The 24,568-nt window shown below is 42.8% G+C and overlaps 1 protein-coding gene and 1 non-coding gene across 4 annotated transcripts in view; both read right to left on the bottom strand.

Annotated features, from left to right (window-relative positions):
- Positions 1 to 10,612: 10,612 nt before the first annotated feature.
- The window catches only part of DDX6 (DEAD-box helicase 6), a 51,120-nt gene continuing 37,164 nt past the window's right edge, over positions 10,613 to 24,568 (bottom strand). The window contains exons 11-14 of one of the 3 annotated variants that reach the window (XM_032285280.1): positions 23,312 to 23,375; positions 19,313 to 19,414; positions 18,597 to 18,779; positions 10,613 to 14,929 (exon numbers count right to left, since the gene is read on the bottom strand). In XM_032285280.1, the coding sequence (XP_032141171.1) occupies positions 18,604 to 18,779; positions 19,313 to 19,414; positions 23,312 to 23,375 (342 nt within the window). In that variant the 3' untranslated portion in view covers positions 10,613 to 14,929; positions 18,597 to 18,603. The remainder of the gene's footprint in view (positions 14,930 to 18,596; positions 18,780 to 19,312; positions 19,415 to 23,311; positions 23,376 to 24,568) is intronic. The other 2 variants (XM_032285281.1, XM_032285283.1) reach the window with 2 other exon arrangements.
- On the bottom strand, positions 24,435 to 24,537 carry LOC116556495. The gene has a single exon (XR_004271038.1). It is a non-coding gene; the product is annotated as a U6 spliceosomal RNA (small nuclear RNA).

Below are 24,568 nucleotides of genomic sequence, written 5' to 3'. Positions count from 1 at the left end.
TTTTTTGAGACGGAGTTTCACTCATGTTACCCAGGCTGGAGTGCAATGGCGCGATCTCGGCTCACCGCAACCTCCGCCTCCTGGGTTCAGGCAATTCTCCTGCCTCAGCCTCCTGAGTAGCTGGGACTACAGGCATGCGCCACCATGCCCAGCTGATTTTTTTGTATTTTTAGTAGAGACGGGGTTTCACCATGTTGACCAGGATGGTCTCGATCTCTTGACCTTGTGATCCACCCGCCTCGGCCTCCCAAAGTGCTGGGATTACAGGCTTGAGCCACCGCGCCCGGCCGAAGTTAGGTGATTTTTACGCCTTTTATGATGACTACTTTTGGTGGAGTTCAAATGCTGTTTTCATTCTGCATTTGTGTAGTTCGGCGCTTTGTTCAAAGTTGTTTCCAGAAAAGTTTTTTGTTTTTTTTGAGATGAAGTCTCGCTCTCTCACCTCTGCTTCCCAGCTAAAAACAATTCTCCTGCCTCTGCCTCCCAAGCAGTTGAGACTACAGGTGGCTGTCACCATGTCCAGCTGATTTTTGTATTTTTAGTAGAGACAGGGTTTCACCATGTTGGCCAGACTGGTCTCGAACTCTTGACCTTAGGTGATCTGCTCTCATCAGCCTCCCAAAGTGCTGGTGGGTGGATCACCTGAGGTCAGGAATTCCAGACCAGCCTGGTGGTGAGCAACCCAAAGGGGTGGTAAGAACCTTGGACTCACATCACATCTTAGCAAAGAATAAACGTGTATAGATAAGAGTTAAGACGAAGGGCCGGGCACGTGGCTCATGCCTGTAATCCCAGCATTTTTGGAGCCCAAAGTGGGCGGATCACAAGGTCAGGAGTTCGAGACCAGTCTGACCAACAAGGTGAAACCCTGTCTCTATTAAAAATACAAAAATTAGTCAGGTGTGGTGGCGCATGCCTATAATCCTAGCTACTCAGGAGCAGGAGGCTGAGGCAAGAGGATCGCTTGAAGCTGGGAGGTGAAGCTTGCAATGAGCCAATTGTGTCATTGCACTCCAGCCTGGGTGATACAGGGAGAGTCTGTCTCAAAAAAAAAAAGAAAAAGAAAAAAAGACAAAAAAAAAGGACTTTAGGCTTGAACAGGCAGAAAGCTTTGGGAAGATAAATGTATGGGGGAAACTAATGGAAGATAAGGATTATTTTATTTATACAGGTCCAGCTCAAGTGACTTTCCCTCTTCATGGTCTTTTACTTTTTTTTTTTTCTTATTTACTTTATGGTCATGAAACTTCCCTAGGCAAGGGAATGTCCCAGAAGTTTCTGCTTTAAGTTGGAGAGGGAAGCTCCAGGGGAAGGCTTTTTTTCTGCACCTGTTGATTCTCATTTGCCTCCAGCTTAAGATAATCTTTTTTTTTTTTTTTTTTTTTTTTTTTTTTTTTTTTTACAGAGTCTCGCTGTGTCACCCAGACTGGAGTGCAGTGGCACAATCTTGGCTCACTGCAATGCCCCTCCTGGATTCAAGTGATTCTCCTGCCTCAGCCTCCCAAACAGCTGGGACTGCAGGTGCATACCACCACACCTGCCTAATTTTTGTATTTTTAGTAGAGATGGGGTCTTGCCATGTTGGCCAGGCTGGTCTTGAACTCCTGACACCTCAAGTGATGCACCCACCTTGGCCTCCCAAAGTGTTGGGATTACAGGTGTGAGTCACTATGCCCGGCCAAGGTTAAACTTTGTTAACACATCTTATCTTAGATAGTAGGAGAATGGGAGGGGAGTAAAAGGAAAGAATTGGTTAATATATACTTATGAGATTATAATAAGAAACACTCATAACTATAATAATTCTTATTTCTGCAACTGGTCATGTGGTCATAAAATGATATTTATAACTGCCTTCTTCATAACCCATTCTGCATTTCCTTTGCTTCCTGCAAATAGCTTGGCTAGTCCTGATTTCTTGCCTGGTGATAAGATTCAAAACTTCATTCCTGAAAGGTCTGTTAGCAGTACAGCCTACCCTAAGTTGTCATTTTCCATCAACATTTATCACATTTATGGTATCCCCGGGGGATCCCCTGCATTCCAGACATATTATTCCTTTTGGTTGTGTGGTCATGACCCAATTTCTACTTTCTTTTTTTATCATTTTTATTTTATTTTATTTTATTTTGAGATGGAGTTTCACTCTTGTTACCCAGGCTGGAGTGCAATGGCTCGATCTCGGCTCACGGCAACCTCTGCCTCCTGGGTTCAGGCAATTCTCCTGCCTCAGCCTCCCGAGTAACTGGGATTAGAGGCGTACGCCACCATGCCCAGCTAATTTTTGTATTTTTAGTAGAGATGGGTTTCACCATGTTGACCAGGGTGGTCTCAATCTCTTGACCTCCTGATCCACCCACCTCGGCCTCCCAAAGTGCTGGGATTATAGGCGTGAGCCACTGCGCCGGGCCTCTTCTTTCCTTTTGTTTTTCTTCTTTCCTTTTTTTCCTTTTCGGAGTTTTGCTTTTGTTGCCTCTGCTGGAGTGCAATGGCCTGATCTCGGCTCACTGCAACTTCTGACTCCCAGATTCAAGCAATTCTACTGCCTCAGTCTCCCGAGTAGCTGGGATTACAGGCATGTGCCACCACGCCTGGCTAATTTTGTATTTTCAGTAGAGATGGGGTTTCTCTGTGTTGGTCGGGCTGGTCTCGGACTCCCCACCTCAGATGATCTGTCCACCTTGGCCTCCCAAAGTGCTGGGATTATAGGCGTCAGCCACCGCGCCCACCCAGTTTCACCTTTCAAATCAGGATCAATCCTCACAACAGTGCTTTGCTTGTTGATTCATTAGCATAAAAAAAAACAAAATAGGCATGTGGCTGTCTCAATTTTCAATTTAATGGAACCACTGTTTTGTTCCCTGACAGAGGTATTCCCCTTTAGGAGCTCCAACCTCTGGACCAGTAGAGCCCAAAGTTGCCTCATAGCTTGATGGGTCAAGCAACAGCCAGTTCATGATGGGCAGCTCTGGTTATACGGTAACTTGGTAACTCTTAGTCAAGTGTCCAGGCTCTGCTAAGGCCAGATAGCCAGTCAGAAGTTGCTTCTCAAAAGCAGAATGATCATGGGCGTAGTGGCCCATGCCTGTAATTCCAGCACTTTAGGAGGCCAAGACGGAGGATTGCTTTAGCCTAGGAGTTTGAGACCAACCTGAGCAACATAGCAAGCTCTGGTCAGTATGTTAAAGAATAATTATATATTTTAAAAGGGAGGCCTGCCACCATGGCTCCACCTGTAATCCCAGCACTTTGGGAGGCCAAGGTGGGTACATAATCTCAGGTTGGGACTTTGAGACCAGCCTGACCAACATGATGAAACACCATCTGTACTAAAAATAGAAGATGAGTGGCGCGTGGTGGCGCAAGCCTGTAGTCCCAGCTACTCGAGAGGCTGAGGCAGGAGAATTGCTTGAACCTGGGAGGCAGAGGTTGCAGTGAGCAGAGATCACGCCATTGCACTCCAGCCTGGGCAACAAGAATAAAACTCTGTCTCAAAAAATACATCAATAAAAATAAGGAAAAAAAGGCCGGGCATGGTGGCTCATGCTTGTAATTCAAGCACTTTGGAGGCCAAGGCGGGAGGATTACCTGAGGTTGGGAGTTCAAGACCAGCCTGACCAACGTGGTGAAACCCCATCTTAAAAAAAATTTTTTTTTTAATTAAAAAAATTTTTGGCCGGGCGCGGTGGCTCAAGCCTGTAATCCCAGCACTTTGGGAGGCCAAGGCGGGTGGATCACGAGGTCAAGAGATCGAGACCATCCTGGTCAACATGGTGAAACCCCGTCTCTACTAAAAATACAAAAAATTAGCTGGGCATGGTGGCGTGTGCCTGTAATCGCAGCTACTCAGGAGGCTGAGGCAGGAGAATTGCCTGAACCTGGGAGGCGGAGGTTGCGGTGAGCCGAGATCGTGCCATTGCACTCCAGCCTGGGTAACAAGAGCGAAACTCCATCTCAAAAAAAAAAAAAAAAAAAATTTAAATTTTTAAAAAAAGGAAAAAAAAAGACAATGTTACCTGTAGAAGACGGTATAGCTTTTCTTTAAATTCCTAAAGGTCTGTGCTACCATTCATCTAAAGAAGCCCTTCAAAGTCTCTATACAAACATTCCTATCAGCCATAGACACTTTTCTGCCAGACTATAAGACCCAGTGGCAGAGCCACCTGTAATGCAGCCCGGACCTGTTGCAGAGCCTTCTCTTGTTCTGGGCCACCCTAAAAAATGGCAGCAATTCAGATTTCTCAGCAGATGGGTTGAAGTACTGTATACACCCAAAGTATCTATTTCCTCCAGAATCCAAAGGGACCTACTAAGCATTGTACCTCTTTCTGAGCGGCAGGAGGGGCCAATGCAGCAATTTGTCCTTTCCCTCTGAAGGAGATTATTGCAATATACCCCAGCCCACTGGATCCCCAAAAATTTCACTGAGGAGGCAGGTCCATGACTTTTTGTTGGATTTATTTTCTATCCTCTGGCATGCTTGAGTTTTACTAAAGTGTCCAGGGTAGATGCTACATCCTGCTCACCATGTCCATGGTATAGTGGACAAGCATGATATCCCATAGAATTTGGAGGTGATGAGGTCTCTGCACACTAGGTAGAGAGGTAACAGAGCCCTGACACAGGACAACGAAGTTGTATTGCTGGTCCTGCTATCTAAAAGAAGATAGCTTTTGGTAGTGTTTACTATCAGGTCTGGAAAAAAACAGAAAACAAAAGCTTGTTCACTACATCAATAGCTACACACCAGGTGGCAGGGGATGTTGATTTGCTTCAATGAAAAGACAAACAAAATCCAGTATCTGGGACAGCAGATTGCATTGAAGTCACCACATGATTAAGTTTACGATAATCTACTGTCATTTTCAATGATCCCTTTATCTTCTGAACAAACAAAATATGGATGTTGAATGGAGCGATGGTAGAAACCAGCAATCTGGCATTTTCGATGTCTTTGTTGATGGTACTAAGTGCTTCAATCTTTTCGGGAATGCAGTATTGTTCTTGGTTTACTGCTTTGATGGAGGCAGTTCTCCTGGCTTTCATTTAGCCTTTCTATCATAATGCTCCTTATTCCATGGGTCAAGGAACTAAATTGGGGATTCTGTTAGTTGCCGAGGGTATCAATTCCTACTATGCTGTGTGGACCTGGGTTTGGGGACCCATAGGCCAACCGTGAGATGGACCCAAGCCAAAACTCCATGGATCACTTGACCAGCATAGTCTTTCCTCTGAGTTGTATTATTTTGGGTTTACAGTAGTCCTCAAACATCTATTTATTTCTTCTTCCCTTGTCACCCTGGTAAACAGTCACAAACCCTTTTGAGAAAGGCTAGATGGGGGACCCAGATTCTCTCTGATCCAAGGAGCTCTGTTTTAAGGAACTAGCTCAAGTCAGAATTCTGTTCATCAGATCTAGAGCTTTTCTGTTTACACAAATTGAGTAAAACTTTCAAAGGCTGCCATCTATTTCAGTCCTAGGGACACTGGAATCAATTAGTAAACACCAAAAATATCTACAGATAAGGGCCTTTCACCAAAACTTCCAAGGAGGTCCCAAGGATTCTTTTTTTTTGAGACTGAGTCTCGCTCTGTCACCCAGGCTGGAGTTCTGTGGCAGGATCTTGACGGACTGCAACATCTGCCTCCCGGGTTCAAGCGATTCTCCTATCTCAGCTTCCCGAGTAGCTGGGACTACAGATGCCCACCACCACGCCCAACTAATTTTTGTATTTTTAGTAGAGGCATGGTCTCACTGTGTTGGCCAGGATGGTCTCGATCTCTTGACCTTGTGATCCACCCGCCTCAGCCTCCCAAAGTGCTGGGATTACAGGCATGAGCCACCGTGCCCGGCCTTCTCTTCCTCTTTGAATGTTAATTACATGTTCCTAATTTTTCTCTTCTTCTTCTGTATGCACTCAAGTGCCCATTGTCACTATAATAATTGTCACAGCTTCCTTTCCCCATGGCTTGTCCTTTACCTCACTTCATCCCATGGTACCACCAGTCAGAATTTGAATTGTGACTCACTGTATGCCATGGATTACTCATGTTCCATTCCCAGTCTCCCCTCCACCACCTCCCACAAAGAGGTTATTGAGGGCCAGGCACGGTGGCTCATGCCTGTAATCCCAGCACTTTGGGAGGCTGAGGCAGGCGGATCACGAGGTCAAGAGATTGAGACCATCCTGGCCAACATGGTGAAACCCTGTCTCTGCTAAAAAATACAAAAATTAGCTGGGCATGGTGGTGCGTGCCTGTAGTCCCAGCTATTCGAGAGGCTGAGGCAGGAGAATTTCTTGAACCCGGGAGGCGGAGGTTGCAGTGAGCCGAGATTGCGCCACTGTACTCCAGGCTGACACCTGGCCACAGAGCAAGACTCTGTCTCAAAAGAAAAAAAAAAAAAAAAAAGGTTATTGAGTTCTTCAAGTATGACCAACCCAATCCCAGAATCTCATTTTAAGAGTCTGTCTCCAGCGGCCACTGCTGATACCAATTACTCTATCAGTCTGGATCCCAAAAAGAAACAGACGGTGTATTTGTAATAACATAATTTGAAGAGGGCTTAGTAGCAGAACCTAACAAGGAGAGGAAACAGTTACCAGAAAATGAGGATAGAGTCAGGTAGATTCAGATTCAGTAAGAGATCTTTGGTTGAGGGACAAAGCAGCTAGAGACAATCTTGCAGGGAGGGAATTAGAGGCAGACCAACTCTAATTAGAGAATTAGAGGAACTTACTCTCTTCCCTCCCTCTGATTTCCTCGGGGGAATACCTGGTGAGCAAACCCAAATGGAAGCCAGGGACCAGAGGAAATGTTAGTGTGGTTCATACAGGTCAATCTGTGGAGACAGTGAGCTTAGAGAATAGACCTGAAGACATAGGCACCTGCTACACTGTGTATTCCATTAATTAGATTAATGGGATGGTGGAAAGGCAGCCAGCGATGTAGGAATCAATACTTTCCCACAGTCTACAAGGAAGTCCAACTTTAGACCAGACTGTACAGTGTGGTTAAGTGATTTTTATATCAATTCTCTTTGCTCCTCTGGTTGAAGACATGGCCCCCAACATTACTTCATAGACAGGGTAGTGCAGTCAAAGAACTGAATTTGGAGACAGGTTACCTGATTTGATTTTTTTTTTTTTTTTTTTTGAGACGGAGTTTCACTCTTGTTACCCAGGCTGGAGTGCAATGGCATGATCTCGGCTCACCGCAACCTCCGCCCCCTGGGTTCAGGCAATTCTCCTGCCTCAGCCTCCTGAGTAGCTGGGACTACAGGCGTGCGCCACCATGCCCAGCTAATTTTTGTATTTTTAGTAGAGACGGGGTTTCACCATGTTGACCAGGATGGTCTCGATCTCTTGACCTCGTGATCCACCCGCCTCGGCCTCCCAAAGTGCTGGGATTACAGGCTTGAGCCACCATGCCCGGCCGATTTTTTTTTTTTTTTTTGAGACACAAGTCTCACTCTGCTTGCTTTGTTGCCCAGGCTGGAGTGCAGTGGCATGAACTCAGCTCACTGCAACCTCCGCCTCCTGGGTTCAGGCAATTCTCCTGCCTCAGCCTCCCGAGCAGCTGAAATTACAGGCACATACCACCATGCCCAGCTTTTTTTTTTTTGAGATGGAGTCTTGCTCTGTCGCCCAGGCTGGAGTGCAGCGGCACGATCTCATCTCACTGCAACCTCCACCTCCTGGGTTCAAGCAGTTCTCTGCCTCAGCCTCCCAAATAGCTGGGATTACAGGCTCCTGCCACCATGCCCAGCTAATTTTTTTGTATTTTTAGTAGAGACGGGGTTTCATCATCTTGGCCAGGCTGGTCTTGAACTCCTGACCTTGTGATCCACCTGCTTTGGCCTCCCAAAATGTTGGGATTACAGACATGAGCCACTGCAACCAGCCAATGTACTTTTCCAATGTAAAATCTTTAAATCATTGAAGCCTCCTTAACAGTTATTTTAGACAGAGAGAGAAAGCGGGGGGTGGAGGGAGAGAAAGGGGAGGGAGAGAGAGGAGAAAGAGAAAGAAAGAGAGAGAGAGAGAGAGAGAGAGAGAGAGAGAGAGAGAGAGAGAGAGACAGAGGCACTCAGTATGTTGCCCAAGCTGGATTTGAACTCCAGGGACTCAAGCGATTCCCCAGCTTTAACCTCCCAAATAGCTGGGACTACAGGTGTGTGCCACTGGACCCGGCTTTCTTCTTAACTTCTGAATTTAACTAAATTCTAATTTCTAAGTTACTACTTATTTTATATCCTCCACATCTCACTTAATTGATAAGAAAGTTTTAACAACTGCTCATCAGTCTTCTCCTGTGCATGTTCAGCTTACTGCCAAACCCAACCAGGTCACAGGTTCCTTTTTTTTTTGAGATTGAGTCTCACTCTGTTGCCCAGGCTGGAGTGCAGTGATGCGATCTCCGCTCACTGCAATTTCCTCCTCCCAGGTTCAAGCAATTCTCCTGCCTCGGCCTCCCAAGTAGCTGGAATTACAGGTGCCTGCCACCACGCCTGGCTAATTTTTTGTATTTTTAGTAGAGATGGGGTTTCACCAAGTTGGCCAGGATGGTCTCAATCTCTTGACCTTGTGATCTGCCCATCTCAGCCTCTCACAGTGTGGGGATTACAGGAGTGAGCCACCACACTTGGCCGATTCCCTGGTTTTCTTCTATAAATTTTAGTTTTATGTCCTACTTTTAGGTCTATGTTCCACTTCGGTTTTTTTGAGATAGGGTCTCACTCTGTTGCCCAGGCTGGAGTGCAGTGGCATGATCTTGGCTCACTGCAACCACCCTCTCCAGGGTTCAAGCGATTCTTGAGCCTCAGCCTCCCAAGTAGCTGGGACTACAGGCATGCACCACCACACCCAGCTAATTTTTGTATTTTTAGTAGGGACAGGGTTTTGCAATGTTGGCCAGGTTAGTCTCGAACTCCTGGTCTCAAGTGATATGCCCGCCTCGGCCTCCCAAATTGCTGAGATTACAGGCATGAGCCACCATGCCCGGTTGTATGATCCATTTTGAACTAATTTTTATAGAATACACAGGGAATGGATGAAAGATTGTTTCTGCAATATATTCAATATCACTTATTGAAGACTATCTTTTCTCCACTGAATTGCCTTTGCACTGTCAAAAATCAACTATATTTGTGTAGGTCTACTTTTGGGCTCTATTGTTCCATCAACATACACGTCTATCCTGTTTGCAACAATACAACATTCGTTATTGCGTCTTTATAGTGAGTCTAAATCAGGTAGTGACTCTTCCAATTTTGTTCTATTACAAAATTGTTACGGCATAATTTGCCTTCCCATATAAATTTTATTACTTTTTTTTTTTTTTTTAATGAATGATTGGTTATGTTGCCCAGGCTGGCCTTGAACACATAGCCTCACCTCCTCAAGCACCAGGGCAACTGGCCTGAGCCACCACGGCACCCCAACTTTACTTTTTTAGAGACAAGGTCTTACTATGTTGCCCAGACTGGCCTGGACCCCCTGGGCTCCAGTGATCCTCCCATCTTAGCCTCCTCAGTGGCTGGGACTATAGGTGACTGCTACCCCAGCACTCCACATATATTTTATAGAATATTGTGGACATTCTATAATTTGCCTTCCTGCATTTTATAATATTCTATATTTTATAGTATAGATCTTGTGGATATCTACAAAAAAGCCTATTGGATTGACTGGAAATGGATTGACCCTCTAGACCAAATTGGTGAAACTTCCAGTCCACGAACCATAGCAACTCTATTTATCTAGGTCTGATTTTTTTCTATCAGTTTGTTTTGTAGCTTCAGCACTTAGGTATTGCACGTAGTTATTAGTCCCTTGGTATCCATGGGGGTTGGTTCCAGGACTCCACCCTCCCTTGCAAATACCCAAACCCTCAGACGCTCAAGTCCCTTTAAAGTGATGTAGTGTTTGCATATAACCTATGGACATCATCTTGTATACTTTGTCATCTCCAGATTACTCACATCTAGTACAGTGCTATGTAGATAGTTGTCATACTGTAGTTTAGGGAATGAAAAATCTGTACATACTCAGTACAGACCCAATCACTGTAGGCCTAATATTTTTGAACTGCAGTTGTTTAAATGTGTAGATGTGAAAAGCCAGATACAGAGGACTGACTGGATTTTCTTAGCTATACCCCAGTATTTCTTTGGGTAGGCAAGTAGTGAGGTTAGTGTGCTCAGCTTTAAGTGTCTGCTCTTCCCCCGCTTAGATCTTTTATTTCCATCAGTGATTTGTAGTTCTCAGCATAGGAATTCCAGTCATACTGTTAGATGTAGTATACCTTAGTTTTGGGGGTCTGTTCAGCTTTACATCTGAGAACAATTGTAGGAGGATATTACTGAGAACTTTGGACATATTACAGACCACATCTATCCTCTTCCCAACTGATGATCTTGGTTCTCTACTTAGGCTGTGAAATCTGACAGCATGGTGGGACAATATCTAGAACAGGTGAAGGGGCTCTGAATTCAACTGAGCTTCACAGGAATGTGTTGAGAATGTCTGACTGCTTCACACTATGAATGACCTGAGGAAAATGCCCAGATTCCTACAGACATAGCTGCTGCTAAGGATATACCACACACATCTGGAGTTCCAGTGGGCTTTTATTGAGATAAATTAACAAAAATCAAGATTTTACCATGTTTTTTGAACCTTATAAACTCAGCAGACTGTGATCCATGAGTACATACAACATAACACATCCCAACAAAAACACAGCCCCACTGGAACATCTGCCAATTAACAGAAAGCCAATTTTCCCTTTCCCCAATGTTTCAGAAATTTTGAGTTCCCACTGTTCACTTCTCAGTGGAACTGGTTGGTCCCTTGTGGCTAGGGACACTGGAATTCTCTACCATTTTTACTTGAGAAAAAAACAAATTCTTTTCCTTTGTTTCAAAAAAGGGAACAGTGACTTTGTTTTCTCCAGGCGCCCCATCCCCCATAACCAATGGTTAAAATACAGCAGCCTGTCTGTATCTTAATAACCCAGCCCTACCCCCTCCCTTGCCCAGCACTGTCTACTGGAGAATTTAAATACACTTCTGTTGGAACCTGTCAGCTGTGGAGGGGCAGAGTCCAGGTGCCAGGCTAGCTCCCTCTGACCTCATGAACTATGACAACCTTTGGACACTTAACTCTTTACCCCAAAGATGAGTTTTTAGATCACAAAGGAGAGTAGATTTTCTTTGGGAGTTTTAAAAAACTATTTTTAGAGATACAAAGTACACCTACAACCTCACAGAAGTCCACTGAAGTTCACCAAAAAGCTGACTTACTTCAGCTCTCACGAGGCCAATAATTTTGATAAAGGTATTTGGCAAGAAAATGATTCCACAGTAACAAATTTAAAGACCCCCTAGAACACTGAAAAAATAGCAACTTAAAACAACATGGCTTAATTCCCAAGAACTTATTTCACTTTTTGTTACTCATCTAGAAGGTCAGGAGTGTGGCTAAAGGCAGTTTCTGATGAGGTTATGAGCTTCCAAAGTGTTTCTAAATCCTTAGTGCAGACACCCTCCCTTTTGGGGGCAAAGTACCCTCCCTCCCGCCCTAATTAAAAACAAAACAAAAAACCCCAAAAAACAAAAACAAAAAAAAACAACAACAAAAAAAGTCATCAGAATGAGATGTTTTGATTCCAAAAACTTACACTCAAGGCTTTGGCTGTGTTGTCTTGTTTGAACCAAGCATGATGGTATCAAGCACAAAGCATGTGGCAAAGGAAAGATGCTCCCATCTCATTCTGAAAACAAATACTGATAACCAAGCCCACCCCCCAACCCTTTGGGGCCAACCCATTTTATACTGCTGGGACCAACTTGAAATAATTTAAGAGGTATATTTAGGTTTCCCTCTCCCTTACTTCCATGAAAGATCATTTTAGAATAAACTTATTCCACTCCTAAGGGAAAGGCAAAAGTTTATATCCCCATTAGAATATACGGGGAAAGGAAAAACATAGGCCTAAAGTTGGCAAGGTGTGTAACAGTCCATGGCCCATTACACAACTATACAACCAAAGGCTAAACCATGAGTTGTAGTTTTAGTATTAAAAATAGGGGGTAGTTCTCATCCAAATGAGCCACTGGAAAATATTACCATTACCTTAAAAAAATACATACCCAATATTGGAAAGAAGCAAAAACAACTTCCAACAGTAACAATGCTTATTATGAGGGACCAAAAAAGAAAAAAAAGAAAAGACCAGGCTTTGACCTAGTCCTTAGAGCATCTTTCCATTTCACAATTCCTATTCAAGAGTCAACACCAAAACTGGACAGCTGCCTCTACAAGACTGTGTCCAGTGGTGGTGTCCCAGATAGTTTAAGTGCCACTCCTCATTAGAGGCTATACTTCAGTAATACTTGCAATTTTAAGTCTGTGCTTTAAGAGGGACCCACAGGCATGTGGCACCAGGTAGAGCAGTCTAAAGTTGGCAAAGGAGACTGCACTTTTTGTTTAGTCACCCACATGGTCTCTAGCGAGATACAGAATTGCATTTACACTCTTTTTTTCTATATGAATGATCCCTCTTATCTCGCAAGAGGTGGGGGAGAAAGAGAGCTGCATCAGTACAAGGGCAAGATTTTTTTGGTCAAAAGTTGACACCTTTTAAATTCCCTCTCCCACCCCTCCCTGGAAAAATGTTATTTCCTTAATTAGGGTTTCTATTTAGTAACCAAAATTGACCGGACAGAATGTATGAGACTTGGATTCCAAATAGATGAGCTTGCTCTTTTTGGGTTTGTACCGCGCAGCTCTTGCTACAGTTGTTAAGGAATTAGGGCTCTGTCCAATCAGGAGGCATCTGTAGGATTTTGATCTCCAAGTAATTGTGGGTGTCACAAATAAGTTTGCTCAGCAGTAGGCAGAGTCAAAAAAGCAACTTCAAGTAACTGATTTCTTTGTCCAGAAGAGTTCAAACGTTAATGTATATGGCTGGACTTATTTTGTAATATTTTAGGGTTTTGAAAAACAATGAAATATAGAAATCAATTTTTTTTTGTTTTTTGTTTTCCCCCTTTCCCGATGCCTCCTGATTGACTTAGTACACTGGGTTAAAAGGGAATTAAAAACATTTAAAAAAAAAAAGTTCACTGGTTTTGATTTATCTCACTCCTTTTGCCTGGAGATCAGGCCAAACATCAAGCATGTTGGGAGGGGCACAATTTAAAGCAACACTATTGACTGTAAAGCATTTGCCAGCAATTTACAGTGCAAAATGACAGAAAACAACTCTTGTCACAACGCAAGAGAATGGCAAGCAGCTTTCTGTAGCATGAAAGTTAACAGCTCTTAGGTTGCCCATTCCTGCAAGTTTATGTATCAAGGTGGGCAGAGGGCAACACATTTACACACTACAGGAAATGATCCACAGAAAATTAAGCTCCAGAACTGCTAACGTTACCAAAGCCGGTACTGGCTAATATTCTGAAATGCAAATCTGTGCTTTATATATATACTACTCAACGACACTGCCACTCAACAGAATTCCCACACTGCAAGGTAGACTAATCTTTGCCCCCTTTCGCAGAGCTTGAAATATTCCGCAAACTTTTACAAAGGGGGAAGAAGCAAAATCAGAGCTTCTAAAAAAAATCTTCAATTATCAATGTTTTGAAGCTTCCTTGCTCTCTCTGGTCAACCTACTCCAAAGGTACTAGATGAGATAGCGTGGCAGCAGACAGTACACCCCAGATTCCTGCGTCCCTTTACTAACACAGGGTACCATAGAAATCTGCTCTCTACAACAAGAAGTACTTTCTAGAATTTAGTGTTGCGTAAAACTGAGCCCCTCTCATCTTTAGCTGCTCCCATAATCACTCTAATCCCCTTAATCCCAGCAACCTTCATCCAAAAAAAAATATATATATGTATATATATATATATGAACCCAGAAAAAAACTTATTTACAAAGTTTATACAAGTATACACACCCAATTTTCTATGGGACACGCTTTGCCACAGAGGAAAGAGGCTCAAGGCTCTGACATGTCTACACATCAAGTGCCATACTGCTACTGGAGGCGCGTGTAAACCAGTCTTTAGTGTCTGCTATAGAGCACAAAGGCTTGTCATATGGCTCCTGCAATGATAGACTGCTCTTTCCTTTGGGAGCGATGATATTTTATCTACTCAGCCCAGAAGAAATTTTTACTTGGGATTGTTTTTTAAATACATGTATTTACAGTGCGGATGAACTGCAGTTGCATTATCAACTCCTCCACATAAAGAAAAAGAAAATGGTGTTTAACATTACTAGGAAGTTTCATCTTCTAGCCCTGGGCTTGAGTATTGGGTAGAAAGGGAAGAGACTTCAACTTGAAACCAAATGAAAAGACAAAATTTTCTGAAAGAAAAAGAAAAAGGAAAGAAAGAGTTATTATTGTTGATTCCTTGGGCTGTCTAAAAGATGATATTCTGAATGGTCTCATAGCATAAGGCACTTCGCACAAATAAGTAATAAGCTCTTCAGGCTTAAAAAACGGATGAGTAATCAGGGAGAAGTTGAAATGCACTCAAGAGTCAGCTGTTGGAGAACTTTGAAATCATAGACAAGCTTGTGTGTTCATTAAGATTCTTCTCTTTTTAGGGTTTCTCCCCTTCTCTTCTTTCTTTTCCTTCCTTGTCCCCTTTCCCCAGAAAACATTTTTAAAAACCAGCAGTTAGTGCAACTAATGTTCAGTCAGCACACAGTGCAAACAAGTGGAACAAAAAGGTATATTCCTTCTTTTCAGCCTTTTTCTCTTCACCAGTTAAAAAAAGAAAAAATGTCTGAGCTCCTTTAAGTCTTCATAGTTCCAAAATAAAAGATGAAAAACCCACAAAGAGAAGAGCATTCCCCCCAAAACGATGTGTCACAGATCCAAACGAGCCTTCTGTAAGTTTGTCAAAGCCTATAGAAAAAGGGAATAAAAATTAACATTTTGAAAGCAACACAACTAGGATACATAGGTTTTCACAATCCTCATCCCAAATGCTCTTTTCTAGTGGTTTCTACTGACCCAATGCCTATTACAGAATCTACTGGTTATAGGATTGAAGAATTTCTGGGTTGGGTACAGTGGTGCACACCTGTAATCTCAGCAGTTTGTGAGACTGAGGCTGGTGGATCACGAGGTCAGGAGTGTAAGATCAGCCTGACCAACATGGTGAAACCCAGTCTCTACAAAAAAGAATTTCTGGTAGGCATCCCTGAGATAAATTGGGGGCCCCAATCAATGTTCTGATAGCAGGCAGTCCTCACTCATAACAATTAAATCGCGGGGGGGGGGGGGAATTTCACCTTACACAAACTGAATACTCTGCCTAAGTACTAGCAAACATTGGTAACTGTTAAAGTCTTAAGTGTCTGATGTTTAGCTTAGGGAAAACAGGGTAAAGTGAAGAGTAATTTAAAAAGTATTTAAGTAAAAATCAATTGGGTGAGGCGGCTTCCGCCTGTAATCTCAGCACTCTGAGAGGCTGAGGTAGGCAGATCACTTGAAATCAGGAATTTGAGACCAGCCTGGCCAAACATGGTGAAACCCTGTTATCTATTTGAAGAAGAAAAAAAAGAAGGCTGGGTGCAGTGGCTCATGCCTGTAACCCCAACACTTTGGGAGGCTTAGGCAGGCAGATCACAAAGTAAAGAGATAGAGATCAGCCTGGCCAACATGGTGAAACCCCGTCTCTACTAAAAAAAAAAAAAACAGAAATTAGCTGGGCTTGATGGCATGTTGCCTGTAAACCCAGCTACTGGGAAGGTTGAGGCAGAAGAATTGCTTGAACCCGGGAGGTGGCAGTGAGCCAAGATTGTGCCACTGCACTCCGGCCTAGGCAACAAGAGCTGAAATTCCGTCTCAAAAAAAAAAAAAAAAAAAAAAAAAAAAGGCGGGGGGGGAAAAAAAAAAAAAAAAAAATTTTTTTTTTTTTTAAGACGGGATTTCACCATGTTGGTCAGGCTGGTCTTGAACTCCCGACCTCAGGTGATTCGCCCGCCTTGGCCTCCAAAGTGCTTGGATGTGGCATGAGCCACCACACTCGGCCAAAAAAAAATTTTTTTTAAGTAACAGTAGATTACTTAAATAGGTAAGATGTTCACCTATAATTTAGAAACTATGATTTGTCAAATAAAATTTTCCAAAAAACTGAAACAACCTACCTTGCTTAAAGCTCAGCCTTGTTTTGTCCATTTCTGACTAGAGCCCAATAGCCATCAAAAGATGATAGAGGCAAGGCATGGTGGCTCACACCTATAATCCTAGCAATTTGGGAGGCCAAGATAGAAGGATTACTTGAGCCTAGGCATTTGAAACCAGCCTGGGCAACAGAGTGAGACCCGATCTTAATAAAAATAAAAAAAGAAAAGATGGGGGACAGGTTGTACAGGAAATCAGAGTGGGTTATTTATTTATCTATTTATTTATTTTTGAGACAGAGTTCCACTGTTTTTTTTTTTTTTGAGACGGAGTCTTGCTCTTGTTACCCAGGCTGGAGTGCAATGGCGCGATCTCGGCTCACCGCAACCTCCGCCTCCTGGGTTCAGGCAATTCTCCTGCCTCAGCCTCCTGAGTCGCTGGGATTACAGGCACGCGCCACCATGCCCAGCTAATTTTTTGTATTTTTAGTAGAGACGGGGTTTCACCATGTTGACCAGGATGGTCTCGATCTCTTGACCTCGTGATCCACCCGCCTCGGCCTCCCAAAGTGCTGGGATTATAGGTGTGAGCCACCGCGCCCGGCCTCAGAGTTCCACTCTTATTGCCCAGGCTGGAGTGTTAATAGCTCGACCTTGGCTTGCTGCAACCTTGGCTCAGTGCAACCTCTGCCTCCCAGGTTCAAGCAATTCTTTTGCCTCAGCCTCCCAAGTAGCTGAGATTTCAGACACTCACCACCATGCCTGGCTAATTTTTTGTATTTTTAGTAGAGACAGGTTTCACCATGTTTGCCAGGCTGGTCTCGAACTCCTGACCTCAGGTGATCTGCCCACCTTGGCTTCCCAAAGTGCTGGGATTAGACGCATAAGCCACTGTGACTGGATAGAGTGGATATTTTTAAGAAGATAGCCATCCTCGTAATCTCATTAAATACTTGGTAGTAAGGTATTATGAATAATTTTACCAGAGTTATTAATGTACTTATTAGAAATCAAGAGTAGGCTGGGCGAGGTGGCTCTGCCTATAATCCCAACACTTTGGGAAGCTGAGGCTGTTGGATCACAAGGTCACGAGTTTCAGACCAGCCTCAACAGCATGGTGACACCCCGTCTCTACTCAAAATATAAAAAATTAGCCAAGCATGGTGGTACAAGCCTGTAGTCCTAGCTACTTGGGTGGCTGAGGTAGGAGAATTGCTTGAACCCGGGAGGTGGAGCGTGTGGTGAGCCAAGATGGCACCACTGTACTCCAGCCTGGGTGAGACTAAAATTCCATCTCAATAAATAAATAAATTAATTAAAAATAAAAAGAAATTAAGAGTAAATGCTAAAAACATTTTATATTTTCAGAAATGTAAATACTTTCATATTCAAAATTGCTGGCAGAGCGTGGTGGCTCATGCCTATCATCCCAGCACTTTAGGAGACTGAGTTGGGTAGATCACTTGAGGTCAGGAATTCAAAACCAGCCTGGCCAACATGGTGAAACTCCATCTCTACTAAAAAATACAAAAATTAGCCAGGCATGGTGGAGCATGCCTGTAATTCCAGCTACTTAGGAGACTGAGGCACACCAGAATGGTCTGAACCCTGGAGGCAGAGATTGCAGTGAGCCGTGATCGCGCTACTGTACTCCAGCCTGGGCAACAGAGCAAGACTGTCTCAAAAAACAACAAAAACCCCACAAAACTGCCAAAAAGGCCAGGCAGGTGGTTCATGCCTGTAATCCCAACACTTTGGGAGGTCAAAGCAGGAAGACTGCTTGAGTTCAGGAGTTCGAGACTAGCCTGGGCAACAAAGAAAGGCCAATTTTTTTTTTTTTTTTCTTTTTTAAAGACGGGGTTTCACCATGTTGGTCAGGCTGGTCTTGAACTCCTGACCTCAGGTGATCCGCCCGCCTTGGCCTCCAAAGTGCTTGGATTACAGGCGTGAGCCACCGTGCCCGGCCGAAAGACCACTTCTCTACCAAAAATTAAAAAAATTAGCCAGGTGTGGTGGTATGTATATACCTACAGTTCCAGCTACTCGGGAAGCTAAGGTGGGAGCCCAGGAGAACTAGGCTGCCAGTCAGCTATGATTACACCACTGCCCTCCAGCCTGGATGACAGAGTGAGACCCTGTCTCAAAAAGAAAAACAAGTTGCTGAAAAAGATTCTTTTTTGCTTTCATTATTTTAGGACTCGGAATGTTTTAAGTACTTGCTAACCTATCTCATTATTCAGGAAGCTGCATTCAAGAACATTTATAGATTCTCGAATGAGACTTCAACCTCCCAGAAGACATATTATTTACTGTCATTTATGTCAGCAGGTATCTTTACCCTTTATTGCTATTATATATCGTGTGACATCAAATTTCCCCCAGAAAAGAAGAATTTGATTTCCTTCATTTAAAGGTTCCTCTTAGCTATACTGTCAGGGACGTACATGCTTGTTAAGGTTTCTCATCTTCTACTGGCTCGCTGTGGTATTCTGCCACATACAGGCTCTTGTCAATGTTGCTTGGAATAGGTTTAATTTCTGTTCCCAGCTGCTCCTCAATACTTTTCAGGTTGAAGCGATCATCATATGTGATCAAGTTGATGGCTAAGCCAAGATGACCAAAGCGACCTAATAAAAAATTTGTTTAAAAATTAATTTTAATGAATAAAATCTGAAAATCAATGCAAATCATGCAATTTTTTTTTAAGTGAAGTAGTGGCAAAACCACACAGGATTGGTAATTCTGTTCAGTGCTATTCTTAGTACGCAAAACAACTTCTTAATGGTCTTCAAACACACCTTTCCCTACAATTTCAGGTTTTACAGCCCCAAAGTAGTACTTTATCTTTTTCAAATGACAAAATGGCTCCTCATCTGTGTCAAAAGTTGCCATAAAATACAAACTATAGTCACACATCATACCACCTAATGAATAAAGTTCTCATGTGTTAATTTCATCTCAAATTAAGCAAAGTTATTTTAACTTTTCTTAATAAATGTTCCAGAAGAATTAGAAATTAGTCTTAAATACCAAACAACTGAATTAGTGTTAATTCACTATTCTCATAGCTACTGAACTCTATTTCACAAACGAACAAAATTTAGTGATTACATGTCTCAAAAAAGAACTTCTAGCAAGAAGATGACCTCCTTTTCCTCACCTGATCTTCCAATACGATGGAGATAGGTCTCTGCCAGCTTTGGGAAATCAAAGTTTATTACCACATTCACAGCTTGTATATCAATACCTCGGGTAAACAGATCTTAAAGAAAAAAAAAAGATGATTTTCATTTTGTCTTTCAATTAGAAATGCTTCTCAGTACAATACTCTGCAACACACATTTCTAGCATAACCTAATTACCTATTTCTAGCCTAACCTATTAATTTCATTCAGTTATTCAAATGCATTCGCAAATTACTGGCATTACCTTTGATAATCACATTATATATAAATTTATATTTACATATATAAATAACTTTCCGCTCACAAGTTGCTTCTTTCCAGTAACTGTAAACAAGTTTTAAAAAATGGTCTAAAAGAGACTGCGCGCACTCCCACCAGTAATCCCAGCACTTTGGGAGACTAGCCTGGACAACACAATGAGACTTCATTTCAAGAAGAAAAATTTTTTAATTATCTAGGTGTGGTGTCAAATGCCTCCCGCCAAAGCAGAGGTGGGAGGATCACATGAGCCAAGGAGTTTGAGGCTACAGTGAGCTAGGATCATGCCAATGCAGTCTAGCCTGGGTGACAAAGTGAAACATTGTCTCTTAAAAAAAAAATAAAAAGGGCTGGGCGCGGTGGCTCAAGCCTGTAATCCCAGCACTGTGGGAGGCCGAGGCGGGTGGATCACGAGGTCAAGAGATCGAGACCATCCTGGTCAACACGGTGAAACCCCGTCTCTACTAAAAATACAAAAAATTAGCTGGGCATGGTGGCGCGTGCCTGTAATCCCAGCTACTCAGGAGGCTGAGGCAGGAGAATTGCCTGAACCCGGGAGGCGGAGGGTGCGGTGAGCCAAGATCGCGCCATTGCACTCCAGCCTGGGTAACAAGAGCGAAACTCCGTCTCAAAAAAATAAAAAATAAAATAAAAAGGTTGCCAGATGAGTGGCGCACGCCTGAAATCCCAGCACTTTGGGAGGCCGAGGTGGGCAGATCATGAGGTCAGGAGGTTGAGACCAGCGTGGCCAACATGGTAAAACCCTGTCTCTACTAAAAATACAAAAATTAGCTGGGTATGGTGGCTGCTACCTGTAATCCCAGCTACTCGGGAGACTGAGGCAGGATAATTGCTTGAACCCAGGAGGTGGAGGTTGCAGTGAGCCGAGACCGTGCCACTGCACTCCAGCCTGGGTGACACAGTGAGACTCTGTCTCAAAAACAAAACAAAACAAAAAAAACAAAAAAAGGCCGAGACTAGTGAACAATACAGTCAGGATGGCTAAAGGTTACACCAAGAAAGGAAAGGGCAAGATGTCTGCCTATGCTTTCTTTGTGCAGACGTGCAGAGAAGAATATAAAGAGAAAAACCCAGAGGTCCCTGTCAATTTTGCGGAATTTTTCAAGAAATACTCTGAGAGATCAAAGACAATGTCTGGGAAGGAGAAAGCTAAATTTGATAAAATGACAAAGGTGGATAAAGTGCACTGTGATCAGGAAATGAAGGATTATGGACCAGCTAAGGAAGGCAAGGAGGAGGAGGATCCTAACACCCCCACAAAAGGCCCCCATCTGGATTCCTCTCCTGTTCTGTTCAGAATTCTGCCCCAAGATAAAATCCACAAACCCTGGCATCTCTATTGGACACACAGCAAAAAAGCTGGGTGAGATGTGGAGTGACTTAAATGACAGTGAAAAGCAGCCTTACATCACTAAGGCAACAAAGGTGAAGGAGAAGTATGAGAAGGCTGTTGTTGAGTGTAAGTCAAAAGGAAAGCTTGATGGTGCAAAGAGTCCTGCTAAAGTTGCCCGGAAAAAGGTGGAGGAAGAAAATGAAGACGAGGACAAAACAGAGGAGGAAGAGGATGAATAAAGAAACTGTTTATTTCAGTATTTAATTCAAAACTTAAGTGTATTTTTTAAAAGTCTGTTGTATAAATCTTTAATACTTCAAAAAGAAGATTAATTTGACAAGCAATAATTATTCTTTGTTTAGAATTCACTCATCCCATTCTGCTAAATGATTTTTAACAAGTCTTGGGTAAGCTAGTTCAAGCTCTGAAAACACAGCTTACAGGAAGATAATAACTAGCTTTCCTTGTTTCTATTAGCTCAGCACTCCAAAATACTACAATCCGTGATTGTCAAACTGATATTGCTAAGACATTGCTTTACATTTCTAGCTCGTTATTTTAAGTTGCCACTAGATAAAATTTAAATCGATACTCAAAATTCTCTAGGCCAGGCTCAGTGGCTCATGCCTGTAATCTTAGCACTTTGGAAGGCAGAGGCAAGCAGACCACTTAAAGTCAAGAGTTCGAGACCAGCCTGGCCAACATGGTGAAATCACCCCTATTAAAAATGGAAAATTGAGCTGGGCATGATGGTGTGTGCCTGTAGTGCCAGCTACTCGGAATGCTGCGGCACGAGAAATCACTGGAACCTGGGAGGTGGAAGCTGCAGTACGCTGAGATCATGCCACTGCACTCCAGCCTAGGCGACAAGAGGGAAACTGTCTCAGAAACAAAAACAACAACAAGCACAACAAAGTCCTGCATGTTATGCTTGGTAGTAATTTCCTTCCTTAACACATCTCAATTTTGTTTTGAGAGGGAGTCTCACTCTGTCGCATGGAGTGTAGTGGCACAATCCTGGCTCACTGCAAATGACTGCCTCCCAAGTTCAAGAGATTCTCCTGCCTCAGCCTCCCATGTAGCTGGGATTACAGGCATGAGCCACCACGCCTGGCTAATTTTTTTTTATTTTTAGTAGAGATGGGGTTTCTCTATATTGGTCAGGCTGGTCTCAAACTCCTGACCTCAAGTGATCCGCGTGTCTTGACCTCCCAAAGTGTTGGGATTACAGGCGTGAGTCACCAAGCCTGGCCCTAAGATTTTTTTCACTATCAAAATTGTTCACTTACCCTTCCTCAAACTTATCTTCTTAGCCATCCAACCATCAGTCCCCTAAAATTTAATCCGTATGTTTGAAACTTACCTAGCCCAGAAAGCCAATTAAAATTCCATCTCTCTCAAACCATCTCAGCTAGTTATATTACTCTCCTATGAACACCTGGGATTACTTACTATACACATACTTCCCATTTGCAAGTCACCTTTACTGCCTGTGGATCTAGAATGATTTTGTAAGTATTTACTGCAATATAGCCATGCCCATTTGTTTATGTATTGTCTAACGCTACTTCTGAGATACAATGGCAGAACTGAGTATCTGTAATAGAGACCTATTAGTGTGGAAAGTCTGAAATATTTACTGTCTGGCACTTTAAAGGAAGTGTGGGCACTGCCTTAGACTCCTAATGTACCCTTTTTCTCTCCAATTAAACCACACTCTTCTGAAGGAGTGGTATTTTATATATGCTTTTTAGTATTGGTACTTCAAGAACGTATCTAAAGAAATCTTGCAAGTAACCATTTTTAAAAGCTCAACTGCCAGGAGTGGTGGCTCACACCTGTAATCCCCGAACTTTGGGAGGCCAAGGTGGGTGGATTACCATCAGAGGTCAGGAGTTAGAGACCAGCCTGGCCAACATGGTGAAATCCCATCTCTACTAAAAATACAAAAATGAGTCAGGCATGGTAGTGAGTACCTATCATCTCAGCTACTTGGGAGGCTGAAATGAGAATCATTTGAACCTGGGAGGCGGAGGTTGCAGCGAGTCGAGGTGGCACCACTGCACTCCAGCCTGAGCGACAGAGTGACTCGGTTTAAAAAAAAAAAAAAAAAAAAAAAAAAAAAAAAAAAAAGACAGAGATGAGGTATAAAAGTGCTAGAATAAGATGAGTGCCAGAATAGATATGGAACCCAACATCGGGCTAATATAAGTTCATTTTCAACTTCAGAAATCTTAAAAGTGGTAGGATTGTGCTAGATGTGCTAGACCATGTCACAGGTTGCACTGTGTAACATGAACAGAGAAAGCAAAAAACAACTTGGGAGAAAAACACTGGGTAAAGGAAATACAAAAATACTTACCAGTGCAAACAAGATTGCGGCATAAGCCATTTCGGAAATCATGAAATACACGATTTCGATGTTCCTAGGAGAAAGCAATGTATTCCATTTGATTAGCACTCATATACAGTCCCAAATTTCCCATAGAAATTTCTCCTAATCAGTTCTACCATTGTAAGTGATCCATGACATAAGCTGCTTTCAAAATCTAATCAGCTACAGAAACTGTTTACTTATAAAATTTCATAATGTAGTTATCAAAAAAGTCATCTTGTTATAGTTTTTTTTTTTTTTTTTTTTTTTGAGATGAAGTTTTGCTCTTGTTGCCTAGGCTGGAGTGCAGTGGCGAGATCTTGGCTCACAGCAACCTCTGCCTCCCAGGTTCAAGCAATTTTCCTGCCTCAGCCTCCCTACAAGGTGGGCTTACAGGAATGTGCCACCATGCCTAACTAGTTTTGTTTTCTTAGTGGAGATGGGGTTTCTCCATGTTGGTCAGACCGGTCTTGAACTCCTGACCTCAGGTGATCCTCCTGCCTCAGCCTCCTGAAGTACTGGAATTACAGGCGTTATCCACCTTGACCAGCCTATATATATATATATATATATTTTTTTTTTTTTTTTTAAAAGACCGGGTTTCACCATGTTGGTCAGGCTGGTTTTGAACTCCCGACCTCAGGTGATCCGCCTGCCTTGGCCTCCAAAGTGCTTGGATTACAGGCGTGAGCCACCATAGCCGGCCCTCAGCCTATAGTTTTAAATTATTTTTTGTTAAACCAAATTCTGAAATTTAGACATTCCATCTCTTTCTAAAGGCAAAGAGTAAAGAAAAAAAAAAATCAGTCAGCTGAGGGGCCATATTTAGTTAAAAATGAAGAGCAGTGCTGTCCAGTAGAAACTTCTGTAATAAAGGAAATATTCTTCATTTATACTTCCAGTGATCCCGCAGTCACAGGTGCTGAGCACTTGAAATGTGGCTGTGACTGACAAACTGACTTTTAAATTTAATTTTAACTGATTTAAATTGCCACATATGGCTAGTGGTTACTGCACCGTATCAGACAGAGGAAGGAAGGAAAGAATAAAATATTACATTTGTATCATGCTTGACAGCTTATAAAGTAGTCATGTCTTTTTTTCTTTTTAAAAAAATATGGAACACTTCACGAATTTGCGTGTCGTCCTTGCACAGGGGCCATGCTAATCTTCTCTGCATCATTCCAATTTTAGTATACGTGCTGCCGAAGCAACCTAACAACCCTGTAACTTATGAATTATGTA

Source organism: Sapajus apella, unplaced genomic scaffold, assembly GCF_009761245.1.
Source record: "Sapajus apella isolate SASKATOON/1434 unplaced genomic scaffold, GSC_monkey_1.0 scaffold16, whole genome shotgun sequence".
NCBI lineage: Eukaryota > Metazoa > Chordata > Mammalia > Primates > Cebidae > Sapajus > Sapajus apella.
This window is presented reverse-complemented; position numbering and strand designations above follow the sequence as displayed.